This window comes from Sesamum indicum, linkage group LG6, assembly GCF_026168435.1.
Source record: "Sesamum indicum cultivar Baizhima isolate 11 linkage group LG6, ASM2616843v1, whole genome shotgun sequence".
Lineage (NCBI taxonomy): Eukaryota > Viridiplantae > Streptophyta > Magnoliopsida > Lamiales > Pedaliaceae > Sesamum > Sesamum indicum.
In genome coordinates this window covers 2,512,106-2,525,380 of record NC_142662.1, presented here as the reverse complement: position 1 = coordinate 2,525,380, position 13,275 = coordinate 2,512,106, and the positions used below count along the sequence as shown (strand labels likewise).

The 13,275-nt window shown below is 34.1% G+C and overlaps 1 protein-coding gene across 1 annotated transcript; it reads right to left on the bottom strand.

The window, feature by feature from the left end:
* Nucleotides 1-4,003: 4,003 nt before the first annotated feature.
* On the bottom strand, nucleotides 4,004-12,270 carry BSL1 (BRI1 suppressor 1 (BSU1)-like 1). The gene is made up of 21 exons (XM_011084210.3): nucleotides 11,718-12,270; nucleotides 11,571-11,631; nucleotides 11,354-11,432; nucleotides 11,185-11,264; nucleotides 10,987-11,081; nucleotides 10,029-10,128; nucleotides 9,626-9,695; nucleotides 9,126-9,227; nucleotides 8,604-8,685; nucleotides 8,333-8,500; nucleotides 7,931-8,114; nucleotides 7,659-7,857; nucleotides 7,409-7,576; nucleotides 7,084-7,322; nucleotides 6,101-6,185; nucleotides 5,914-6,012; nucleotides 5,638-5,837; nucleotides 5,486-5,561; nucleotides 4,994-5,129; nucleotides 4,781-4,920; nucleotides 4,004-4,664 (listed from the first exon to the last, which is right to left on the bottom strand). Exons 1-21 carry the CDS (start codon nucleotides 11,917-11,919, stop codon nucleotides 4,581-4,583), a joined length of 2,649 nt encoding a protein of 882 aa, XP_011082512.1. The 5' UTR covers nucleotides 11,920-12,270; the 3' UTR covers nucleotides 4,004-4,580.
* Between the last annotated feature and the right edge of the window lie 1,005 nt (nucleotides 12,271-13,275).

Below are 13,275 nucleotides of genomic sequence, written 5' to 3'. Positions count from 1 at the left end.
GGTAAATTGGGCAATACAGTACGATAGCTGTCTTCAAATAGTAGAGAAGAGGACCGTTGACGTTGATCCACATTGAGCCCTGAAAACTTTGGCTCCAACAAAAAGAAAAGATGCCTTTTTTTTATTTATCGTGTTTAATGTAATTTATTTTTCTTTGATATATAAATAAATAAATTATCGTCTTATAAAAAAATATACTAATTTATTTTTTTATTTTTAAAAATAAAATAATCTAATTTCATGTTTAATGATGCAAATTGCTTTATTTTAAAAAACACAGGGGGATAAATTTAAAAATACAAAGCGATAAATTGCTATTTATTTTTTTCATAAGATAATAATTTATTCGTTTGCAATATCACAAGAAAATTGCTTACATTTTTTCTTTTTTTATGAGAAGACAATAATAATGGTTTTACTTTAGATTCTTAAAATAGCATTTATATAAAACTTGTAGCTATGTTAGGTTAACAATTAGCAACCCCTCTGGATCTAAATTTGGATTTAGGTTTGAGTCTGGACCTGGAATGAGGATGTAAAGGGGTTATTAAATTTTTTTATTATTAAAAAAATTTTATATTAAATAATTTTTTTTATATACTAATATTAATATGTCTGGATCGTGTAGTCAGACTCGACATATTATTATTAATATATTAAAAATAATTATATTAATATAATTTTTTTAAATAATAAAAAAAATAAATAACTCGGATGTAAAGGTAGATTCCCATTGATTCTCTTTTAGCTTTCAAAAGTGCTTCACTTCAAGTAGGGTCCATACTTGCGGAATTTCTGTAGGAATAAAAAATTCGGGAAAAGGGGATTTGTTTATTATTATTTGGTTGTATAGAATGATTTAGGGATAATTACATTTACGCTTCCTATTTTGTGTTCTCTTCTCATAAATTAATCATACGTTTTGAATTTTTTTTATGTGTATATGTAATTTTTTTAAAAAAATACCAACATTTTTATGTAAAAGATGTTGATGTTTCTGATGAATGTATATGTAATTATTCAAAAAGTAAGAATGATTTGTGTAAATAGGTCATAGATTAAAATGTGTAAATATAATTATTCTAATAATTTTCTTATTTATTTGGACGGGTTTAATGCATTTTACCTCGTATATTGCAAATGAGCAAATTACTTTTCTTTATGAAAAAATAATAGTAATTTATTTTTCTATATTTTTAAAATGAAGTAACTTGCCTCCTCGTTTAAGGAGGTAAATTGCTTTATTTTGAAAATACAGGATTAAATTATTGTATTTTAAAAAAATAGGAGTATAAATTGCTGTGTTTTTTTTTTATATATATATATATAAAGATAATTTACTCATTTATAATATTGTATGGGGCTTGCTTGCATTTTTCCTTACTTGGGCGGAAAATTTTTCTTTGAATATATTAGCTATAGAGAGTTGAGGAGTTTAAGTAGGAGTGGAAGATTTGCAAAGCTTTCATGTATAAAATAGAGTAAAATACACTTTGCCACCTAAACTATCTCTAGTGTAACATTTGCTCTCCTAAATTAATAAATGTAAAATTTACCCCCTTAATGGGATAAAAAATGCCCTTTGTTCTTTAAATAATTATATTATTTTTAATATATATTTTAATATTTTGCATATATAACTCATGGACTTAAAGTATGACAAATTATCATTATATGGATATTATAGTTATGCTCTTAATACATGATAAAGGTGGATCACATCAGCAATCTCATGCAATTTAAGACACTCTATAGAAAATGTAGATATTTACACTCTCCCACTTGACCTACCCACTTTAGGGCGAAAAAAAAATTATTCCTTTAACTTTGTCATCGATTAATTTTAATCCTCTAACTTTTGTAATTATCAATTTAAAGAAAGTAATTTGCAAAAATCAAGTAAATAAAATTATCATATATTGCATGATACATAAAGTATATATAATGCATGAGTATCATGGCTAAAAAACTAAGTTCATCAACAAAACTTACTAAACCAAAATTATTAGAACAATTATATCGGTATACTTTAAGAACAATACTACTAGACAAATATGACTAGAGAATGGCTCTGATACCACAATGTAGATAAATTTCATAGAATATTACCTCCAGCCATGTTTGTCTAAGTTTGGTTGTTGTTTGACAACTCTTGAGATAGATAATCTTTTACACCACTTGTTTGTTCTTCACTCGTTTTTCATGGTTGTCTTCTAACCCAAGAGATCTTTATGCTTATACTCTACAATATATTCTTCACAAACTCACATATATATCTTTCTAAGCTAAAGACCTCCCATATTACTGTGTCTTTATTGTTACCCATGAAGAAAACCTTTAGGTTTTCCTACTGAGTGATAGATTAATTATATCATTCATAACAAAAATGGTTAGACTCTTTACACTAAATATTCTTAATTCTTGTCACATAATTATATGTAACTCATGGATTTAGCATGATAAATTATCATTATATGAATATTATAGGGGTGGCAAATAGGCGGGTTGGCCAGGTTTGAGTCGGGTTAAAAATGAGTCAAGTCTAAAATGGGTCTAAATTAACGGGTTCAAATGAGTTAGGTCAGATTTGTATAAATCATTTTAGTAATTTGAATCTAAATATTTCAAGATCTCACACAATGAAAAGACAAAAAGGACAATATTTGAGATATGAAAAATATAATTACTACTTGTAATGTAATATGACTAAACTTGTATTACACGTCATTTTTTCTTTGTGACCATGTACTTTAAGATTTATTTGCTAAATCATAGCGTAAAAGAATCTACTAAATATCTAACAAAATACTACATTTTATCAAAATAAGTCAAACATTTTGAATGTTCATCTTGAACGAACATCAAGCCGTGCAACTAAATTCTCTATATTAGTTGAGAGATAATTTTCATATATGTGTAAGAGAAAGAAGGTTGTGTGTGTATGGAGAGATGTGAGAGTGTTTGTATAGGAAGGAAGAGGAGTTGTGATCGTATTTGTATGTGTGTGTGTGGAGAAAGAGGGTTATATGTGTGAAAGAGAGATGTGAGAGTGTATGAATATGAAGCAAGAGGAGTTATGAGCTTGTTTTTGTGTGTGAGAGAGTGTATATACGAAGAGAGAGAAAATAGTGGGTTCTTTTAGTTATTTTTATTTTAGTTTATGGATTGAACCCTTTAAAACCCATTATCAACTCATATCCAACTCACACAAAATATATTATTATTTAACTCCAACCCCATATCTATTCATTTTAAAATATAACCAACCCAACCCAATCTAAAATTAGTTGGCTAGATTGAACCCATGGGTTTTAATCCATTTTATCACCCCTAATTATAACCATACTCTTAATAAATAATAAAAGTAGGTTACATAAAGACTCTCATGCAATTCAAGAGACATAGTCTCTAGAAAATGTAGAGAATTACACTAGATGCTTCCATCGTCTCAGAGAATATTAACTAGAAAAAAAACAAGAAGAAATACTTTACAAATAGTTATGCCCCCATTTCTAAGGTTTGGTAAAATTTCACACACTTTCTATAGTTTTAAATATTACATCTACTATTCTTGACATTTGTTTTTGTGTAACAACTAGATCTTTCTGATGGTAAAAAATTATTGAATTTGTTAATATTAACAAAAAAAATGAAAATTCATATTTTATTGGCTTATTACTAACTTATTACAAATTAAACTAATCGTTTTTTTAAACTAAGTTACTCTTATAAAGATGAAAATATATCTCCTCATATATATTAGTGTAATAATTAGATTAGAAAAAAACCATTTGACATGTATTAAATTTTAACTACCATACAAATTTACTTATTAAATGAAAATGAATATAAAAAATACTTAAATATAAATTTTCAAATCACAAAAGATTTACGTATAATTACATCACACCAGAAAGAAGAAGGGTGGTGCAGTTATCCCAAAACTTTATAAGCACATGCAAAATTCTTAATCCGTCACATCAGGTATTAATTGGCGGATTCCTTTTCATGTTTCTCAGTAAAAATTTAACTTGTTTAAACTAATGGAGATGTGGTTGATACAATATTAGTTAGAAGACACGTCCAATAATTTATACACACGACGAACAGATAAAAATGCACTCCGCTATGATTTCTTTGAATACACAACTTTTCTTAAAACTAGTCAAAATCAACAACACCACCCACCTACATATCAATATACTATCCTTTCTATCATCATTACTATAAATCATTATTCTGTAACTCTTTCACTTACAACACAAAGAGGGTCACAATCTTCTCTTCACTTGTCTCCTCTTCTGTACACCAGAAACTCCATCTCCTACCAAATCTCCTGTCTTGCTTTGTACACATTTCAAGAAAGCAACTTGATGGAAGATCGATCACCTTAATTTACCAAGAACTGACCACTCTCTTAGTCTTCTCAAAAGCATTTGTATCAAATACAACAGAGGGTGCTGATTGTAGTGGGTTGCCGTTATTATGGGTTCCATTGCTTCCACTCTGAACCAACTACAATCATGCTCCTTAAGGACATTTTTTTCAAGAACAGTCATGTACAGCAAAAAGGGTAGACATCATATATAGGCAAGTGAACTTCGGTCATGATCAGGTTGTGGGCGACCTCGTGTAGGAGTTGGAGGTCTTTGAATGTTAAGCTCCTAAAGAAACCAGAATCCAACATCAATACTTCATAAGCAGTCAACTGGAATAAAAACTTTTTGACTTAACAACAACTGGAATGTAATAGGGAAAAAGCAAAAAAGCTAGAGTGTACCTGCATCCATGTCTCCTCAGTCATACGTTCTGGAGATGTCTCCGGAGACTGCAGAGGAGGTGGCAGGGGATGAATCAACTTTGGAACAATGACCAATCCTCTGCCAACAACCAATATCGCCCCAGCATTGTTCGCCGTTCCTGAATGCATTTTCTTAATCAGACTGTATTTCTTTATATGAGAAAATGGAGAGTAAAAACTTTGAATGCATACCACAATAGTTCGTCGCAGAAAAAAGGGTTATCAACTGCCCTTGGGCAAACCGTTCGAATCCATCCATAACACACTCATGAGCTCTTATAATAAGTTGCAACTTATTCTTCTTACAGAAATCCGTGACCCGATCAGGCTGCAGTCAATAATTAAGTAAACAAACAAACAGCAAGGCCGTGACTATACAGTAACTCATTCTCAAAACTGAGATTATTCCATACGACTAATAATCTTTAAGATTTAGTTGCAGAATACAAAAACCTCAACGTCACATTAAAACTGCATTACAAAATCCATGTCCAGATTTTGATTTTTGAATCATCAAACAGAATGAATGTAACCATGTTAAAGATCTTGCCAATCAATTGGCCAGGCTCAAGGAATATCAAAATAGAAGGGAATGAAGATAGCTCGACAGCATTCTGCAGGCATTTCAAGTGCAAAATCACTACAGTAATCTGCATCGATATAAAATGGTTCATGATTGCATACCCCAAACGTCACTAGACCGGGTCCTCTTGCATTTGGTCTCAAGCCCTCTACGCTATCATTTTCAGTGGGATCAGACCTGCATAAAAGCATGAAAATGATAAGAAGGAATTGGCTACGAGCTAAAGTAGAGTAAAAGAAGATACATATAATACCATAACAAATCCATTAGCACTATTGACCCAGCATCCATTGTTATGGGCCTCTCTAGTTTCTCTATCTGTTCTACTGAATTTATTGACCTCCCAATGCCACCATGCATGCAGATGATTTTCTTCTCTATTAATGCAGCAAGAGGGAGATAATTGAACAACTGATTAAAACGTGTCCAAGCCCAGATTCCATCACTTTCTCCCTGCACGATTACCATGCAACCTCCATCAGATGCTCAGAAGTATACAAGGTAAGTAATTTTTCAAACTTGTGCATACCATTCTCTCAATACATTCAATGCGAAAACCAAAAAGTGCATTGATGTCAGCAGCTTCATGGTTCCCACGTATCAGGTGAACATTTTCTGGGTACTCAATCTGAGGTCCAACAAAAGTAAAAGTTAGGATAAATAGAAAAACACATCTTGAATAAATAGTCATTACACTAGTCAGCCCAGAGGCTTGCCTTAAGAGCTAGGAGCAAGGTTATGGTTTCCAAGCTGTGCTGTCCACGATCAACATAGTCTCCCAGAAACAAATAGTCGATATAACTGAAACAGAAGAAGCCCACAACATCACTTCAGAAGTAAATCCAAAGCTTGTCATTCACATATTGCAAGACAAAGCTCGTATTTGTCACTATAGGCTTCCAGAGAAAGGCATCAATCTGCAACATAGCTCATAAATAATTGCATGACAAGAGTGCAACTCATAGGCTCAAGCACATCTATATGTTACCAAACTAAACAGCAAATCCACACTTGCGAAATTGAATAATCTACAATGTCCTGACATTTAGAGACAAGAAGCTATTTCACAAATCATCTACTATCCTTGAGCACCTCATACTTCACGTTGCAAAGATTCTCCCATATAACTCACATCAAGAATGACCAAAAGACTTGCTTACCCTAGATCCCAACAGTTGATCCCACATGCAAAGAAACTGACATAATGGCTAAAGAGAGCTAGCAATGATGGCTCAAAAAAGGATAATCGAAGAACTGATGTTTCAAAGGTCAATCAATATCATCCTTATTGGTGAAGACAGGTTTTATGGACAGTCCTGCAGCATACTGTGGCTCAGCAACTGCAGAACCCATTTTTGCCATCAACCAACAATGAGATATAATGTATGATGTGTAGGCATGCCAAAAGCTAAATAGAATTACTTGCAATGAGATGACAGATATTTGAGCCATTCTTTTCTGAAGATCTTAATCCTTCTCAAATTGACTCAAACCCACGTTTATATCTATTGTAAATCAGAAGTTTACAGTTACAACTCTTAGCAGAGTCTGACTATTACATATTGCAAGGTTGCCAGGGTGGACTCTGAATATTTAGTATAATTAAATATCTCCACAAACAAAAGAGTACCACTTCCAACTGAAAATAATAAGATATGTATTATATGTTGGCTTCCATAAACTATAACACGAAACTTACGTAATGTCCCCAGCAGTAGAAGGAAATCCATATTCATCAAACAGCCGCATCAGATCACCGAACTGTCCATGAAGATCACCAAACACTTTGACAGGGGCTTTCAGTTGCAGGACCGTTGGCTCATGCATGAAAATCTGCTCAGCAGCATAACAAAGCTCACCAACTTCATAAGAGTCCAGAAAGAACTTTCTGTTGACAGGAGGTTTCCAATTCCGAGGCCTCAGCAAAGTTGATATAATCTGCAAGACATAAACCGGGCTAAAAATTTCAGTGTGTCATTAAATTATATCTTGAAAAAATTAGAAGATTCCACAGAAAAACTTGCCTTTTTATGCAAGCCCTGAGGAGACTTTTGTCTTACAAACTTTTTAGTGGGATTTGACAGGTCATTATGTGATGGAATCATTCTTCTACTTTCATTTTCAAATTGATCCAAGGACAACTGCCTAACCATACCCCCCAAGTTCCCAACAGCTTCTTTTGCAACCACAACCTGAAACATTGAAAAAGATAAGATTTTGTGGCTTAAGATAAACGCAATAATTTGCGCAACCAACAATATATACAAATCATACCGCTCTTGGGTGAAGGCGAACATCAGCCTCTGTGTCGCTACCTTCAGAAGTCGTCTCTGGAGAATGTGAATTGACATCTGATAAGGACGTTTCCTCTGGGTTTGCTGATGCTGCCTGAGCCGATTGCCAGACGGCATTAGCAACCTCAGCTTCAGCAGCAGATGCCTCGGCCAATTTTTCCATAGAATTTTTGTCCATACTGAAGGATTACAAATTAATCTAAGATACTTGATATAAACAAACAAAGAACTATAAGGGACTTGGAAATAAACCTCAGAAAGCCAGATGAGGGCATTTCAGGTCTGTCATCTGGAGTTGATGGGGAGGAAAATGGATTTAAAGTAGCATTGTTTGATCTTGGACTACTAGTCAAGGCTCTCTCTGATGGTGATGCTGGGGTGATGTCAGATTGAAACTCAGAGTTTTCTGCAACCAGAAAATCATCTAACAGAGTATCTGCAACATTAAAAGCTATGTGTTACAGCTGTTTTCACATGCACAAAGTAGGACAGAATGTGGACTCTGCTAACTGTTAGCATAGACGTCCAATTTTAATTTTAGAAGCATGAAAATTACTTGCTATCAGCAAACCAGCTGTATTATCGTCCAAATGATCACGACAATATAAATATCTACAAAGAAGACAAGGTTGTGGCACAAATTGCAAACTTTACCTCCCCTTAAACCACCATAGATATATATTCGAACACCAACAGATGCCGCTGCATGGCGACATCTACGCATAGACTCCAAAGAGGGATCGGGATCACTGTGTCCTTTGTTTCCACGTGAAGTCACTAGCCCATTTCTGTCAAGCCAAACTCCAGCAGCAGTATCCAACACTTCAAACCGAAACAAAATTGTATACATAAGTAATGATCTTCTTCATTTGAACAAGTCCAAGCAATTCCAGTAAATTAACCAGAAAACAACTCAGAAAATTACCTGCCACTGCAGCATCACCTTCTACTGCTCGTCCACCTCTAAGAACACCCCCAGTAACATGCAATCTAGCACCAACGAACACCTGATAAAGGGAACCACTTACGACTGTTATACAGAAATACAGAAAGTAGCAAACTGAATAGGTCTATCACCATCCATTTTTGTTCCTACAACTCTAAGCTTCTTCCTGAAGATTATAGTGTTGGCAAAAGGTATGAAAAAGTTAAACAATTGGATGTCGGATGACTACAAGTCTTCCGCTGTTAGACCAAGATCCTATGTTAGTGGTTACATACCAACAGTTGAATCAGTTTGGAAAATGAAGTTTCTATGAATAAAATCCATAGGTATCCAAAAGGACACCCCTCTTGTATGCATAGATGCCTCGTTCAAGATTCACCATTACAACCAGATCGAAAAATAAAATTCCACTTTGTTATAAATCAAAAAAGTTTGAAAGAAGATCATCTGAATTTGAAAGAAGCAGCAGCAGAAACGAGCAATCCTAGATCTATTACTTACCGCAGCATGCTGATACCTTGGAGAAGGTGACACTCCTGGTGCAAGAGTCCATTCCCACAGGCCATTCCGATGCATAAGTAATCCATAAGCATCTGCCAGTGGCTGTAAGGCCCACAAACAACCAATAGCTAAGTAAAACACAGGCAACGCAATAGGCCTCAAATTACGGGAAATCTCAATTTCTATAGGATGAGAATAAGCAAATTATCAAAAGCAGATCGATCAACCAAAGTAGCTCTATGGTGATGGGAACAACCATCTGTATTACCTTCCATACAGATGTCCCATAACAACGCTACCTTAATAAATTTGACTTCAATTTTGTGTTAATTTGCAAAACAGATGGTGAGCATACATCACTTTCACGCCGAAACGAAGTTTACAGAGAGAACAAATGAGTGCATCCACTGGCAAGCAATATATTGACTTGAAAAATGTCTCTTTCCTTTTCTCAGGTCTAATAGCTCAAGATTTAAGCACCCTGAAAAAAGAGATCATACCGTTCCTGAAGCGTCTCTTCCACCACAAAGCAAAAACATCCCGTCAGACCTGGCACTAGCCGTTGCATACCTACAGACGTGTTGATTTAATTCAGTAATACTTGATTTATGGACTGAATAGCAGGAATTTCCAATTGCATGTTCAATTATACCTTCCAAAGCAATCATGATATAGATGATGAAAAATCATCATATTACTGCTTCTACATTAATTAAAAGCCTAACCAGTATATCGAGAATTTTCATCATGAAATCATCCTAATACTACTTCCAAATTAATTAAAAGCAAAGAATCTAAAACAAAATTTCCATTTGGGTGTTCGAAGACTCACTTCCAACTGGAAGTATCAGACTTTAGAAGTCAATAATATTGTATACCATTAGGATGAACAACATCACTTACATTCTAGCAGAAGGTCTATCACCTTCTGGATTAAGCCTCTGCCACGCATATGGTTTTTGTGCAGTATCCAAAGCCCAAGCATCTGATAGCACTCTTTTACCTATAGAAGAATAAAAAATCCTTTTCAAGTAGCATCAACCAATAAGCAATAGATCCACCGAAAAATAAAAGTTAATAAAAAGTAGTCCAGCGAAATATAGGATAACTATTCAGCACATTTTGTAAAAATATATAAGTGAAACCAGCATCACAAGTTTCATACAACAGTCAGGTAATAGAAACATTGTTCGATCTGGTCCCCTTTTGAGAATGGTTTTGGAATCTTTAACTCAATTAAATACAACCATCCAAATACTTTCTAGCTATAAAAGATCCAGTCAACTACATTCTACCAGGACATGTGAATTTTGTTAAATTGAGATTGCACTTCCAGTCCAACCTCGTAGAACTGCCTCCATGAGGAGATGAGAGCTAATTAAAAGAAAAACATGCAGGGCATCTAAATGAAAAGTGAAACCACTCAGGAGAAGCAACTTGTGTACAATGTCATAGCTCAATATCAAAAGATTGATGCTATTGTATTCATCCTAGCAATCGTATACAGAGAATTCAAATGAGATTCCCAGCAACATCCTAGAAGTAAATTTGGCGCAGGTAAAGATGTTCACCACTGAAATCGTACCGCGGTACCGCATCCAGCACTCAAGAGCAAAGATTTACTTAATTAACAGAATCTATCATAAAAGCTCCCAAAATTAATCAAGATTTGGGTTGAAGCTTGCAATAACAACCAGTCATCACTTTAAATGATTCTGGGATGAGATTTCATCATGCAGTAATAAATTTCTAAAGAGTTATTCGCCTAACACCTCCATATAATTGAGTGATATAACTGCCACATGTACTTTACTTATTAAGATTACCAAATGTAATCTTACTGAAAAAAGAAGGTTCGTACCATCATTTCCACTAACCGTGACAAGATATCGTTGTGCAACCAAGTCCATGACATGGCCATATCTAGGACCCGGACCCTGTCCTTGAACTACAACTCTGAGCTCCAGAAAAGCGTAACAACCGAGTCAAAATCAAAAATCAATTCTACTGATAAGAAAGAAAGATACAAAAACACAAACATCCGTCTCTAGAAGCTTACCGATGCCACTTGAACTTGTCATTTGTCAAGTCGAGCACGTATAGGTCATCTGTCGAATGCCCTGCAGGACCTATCCCACCCTGATGACAATTGCATCAATCCAAACTTAATTTCAAATGTTTCACTTCATAATAAGGTAAACTTTGCAGCCTTTTCACATGCTAATCACCTGAAACACGACCATGGTGCCAACTGCTGCTGCTGCATGCGCAGCCCTAGGAGATGGTGGCTCACCAGCTGGTCGAAGTCTAATCAAATATTTGTAATAAAGTAAAGCAATGAACATTCACTTTAAAGTAAATCTCACCAAATTCAGACAAAAATAGCAAGGCAAAGTCCAACTGAAACCAAAAAAAAAAAAAAAAAACCAAGAGGGCAAAGAAAACCTGGTCCATTTTCTAGTGAGAACATCGTAGGAATGAACTGAATTAGTCACTCCAGCTAACCCTAAAACACAAAAGAAAAACTAAATAAAAAAACAGAGCAAATCAAATTTAACTAAAAAAAAATGCAGAGCAAAGAGCAGCAATTACGAATGCCGGGTGCGCCACCGTTGCCTCCCTCAATGGCAGTGGCGCCTCCGAACAGAATGAGGCGAGGTCCATGGGTTTTAGTGGCGGCTACGGCAGTAAGCGTGTGACCACAACGCGGCCCCGGAGCGTCGTCATCAGTGTCCCAATAGCTTTCCAAAGTTCGATACGTCGGCGCCGGACAAAGCCACGGTTTCGATCCCATGAACAAATTCCAACCAAACTCAATTCCGCCGAAAATTCTCAAACTTCAGACTAAATACATCCAATGACCGGAGAATTGAATGAAGAAACCCAACAAATCCACAAGAATCAGAACCCTAAAACTGAGAATAGTAACAAAAAGAACAGTGGATCCAGAGCAGCAGCGGTGGGTGCCACCGGAAACTGTTCCCTCTACTGGGAGTGGTTGCCAGATAATTTGAGTTCTATATTAAATAAAAAATAAAACAAATTGTTCCCTTTTCATCGTCTTCTCCTTTTTATATTACTGATGACAGACAAATATAGAAAACCAAAATATTTCAGAAATGGGGTTTTATCGATCCAAGTGAATGAAATTATGATTCACGACTAATAATTGAGATTTAGGCAAAAAGGGAGAAAAGCCCACTGCCTCAGGGTCAACTATTATTACACCCTTTTTCAAAAGTTATTATTTTTTTCTTTTTTGGTGTCAAAATTATGGACTTTATTACCAGTCCTAAGGAAGTCCATTCTCACAAAATGCTGGGGTGTCTTAAATATTTCAGTAAAATTCCCATTTCAGAACATTGTAATTGAGATCATTTCCCTTTAAAGGGACATTATAATAATTTAAGGTTAATTATACTTAAATTCTCTTTAAAACTATGAAATTTGAAATTAGATTTACACCTTTTTCAAAAATTCTCTATTTAACATTATTATATATATTTTTGTATTTATAAAGGGATAAAAGTAATATAAATTTATATATAGAGAAAGAGTAAGGTTAACATCATTATATCTTTTTCCTTATAAGTGCTAAATTATTATATGAAATGTTGAATGAAGGGTAAAATTGAAAATTTATGTAGTTTCTTTAGCTGACATCAATATTTTTTGTCTAAATTATAACGAAAACGGATTCGGTGCAAACAGTTAATTTTTAGAGGGGATAAAAATATCATTTTAATTTTTTTGAAAAAAATATAATTCTTTTATTTTTAGAGAAAATCAAGGTGTAATTAACCCTCATAACTCATTTTTTAAAAAATAAATATAGCATTTATGTTAGAAGTAATATGGTATTTTAAAAATTAACGATCCGAAACAACAATAGAAAAAGTATTCGAACATTAATATAACTTGGCGGAGAGTCTGAATTTTATTTCGACACCTCTTTGATTGTTGACTAAAATTCTTTACGACGGCGTCTTCTAGAACATACTATTATTATCTTTTATTGGTATTTATATTTATAGAATTATTACTTTTTGGAAAAGAAATCCGAAGGCATGTAGGATTTTGATATTTATGTGAGACTAATATTAACGTAGTCTTACTTTATGAGTCTATAAATTGGTTGACACGGAGTCTT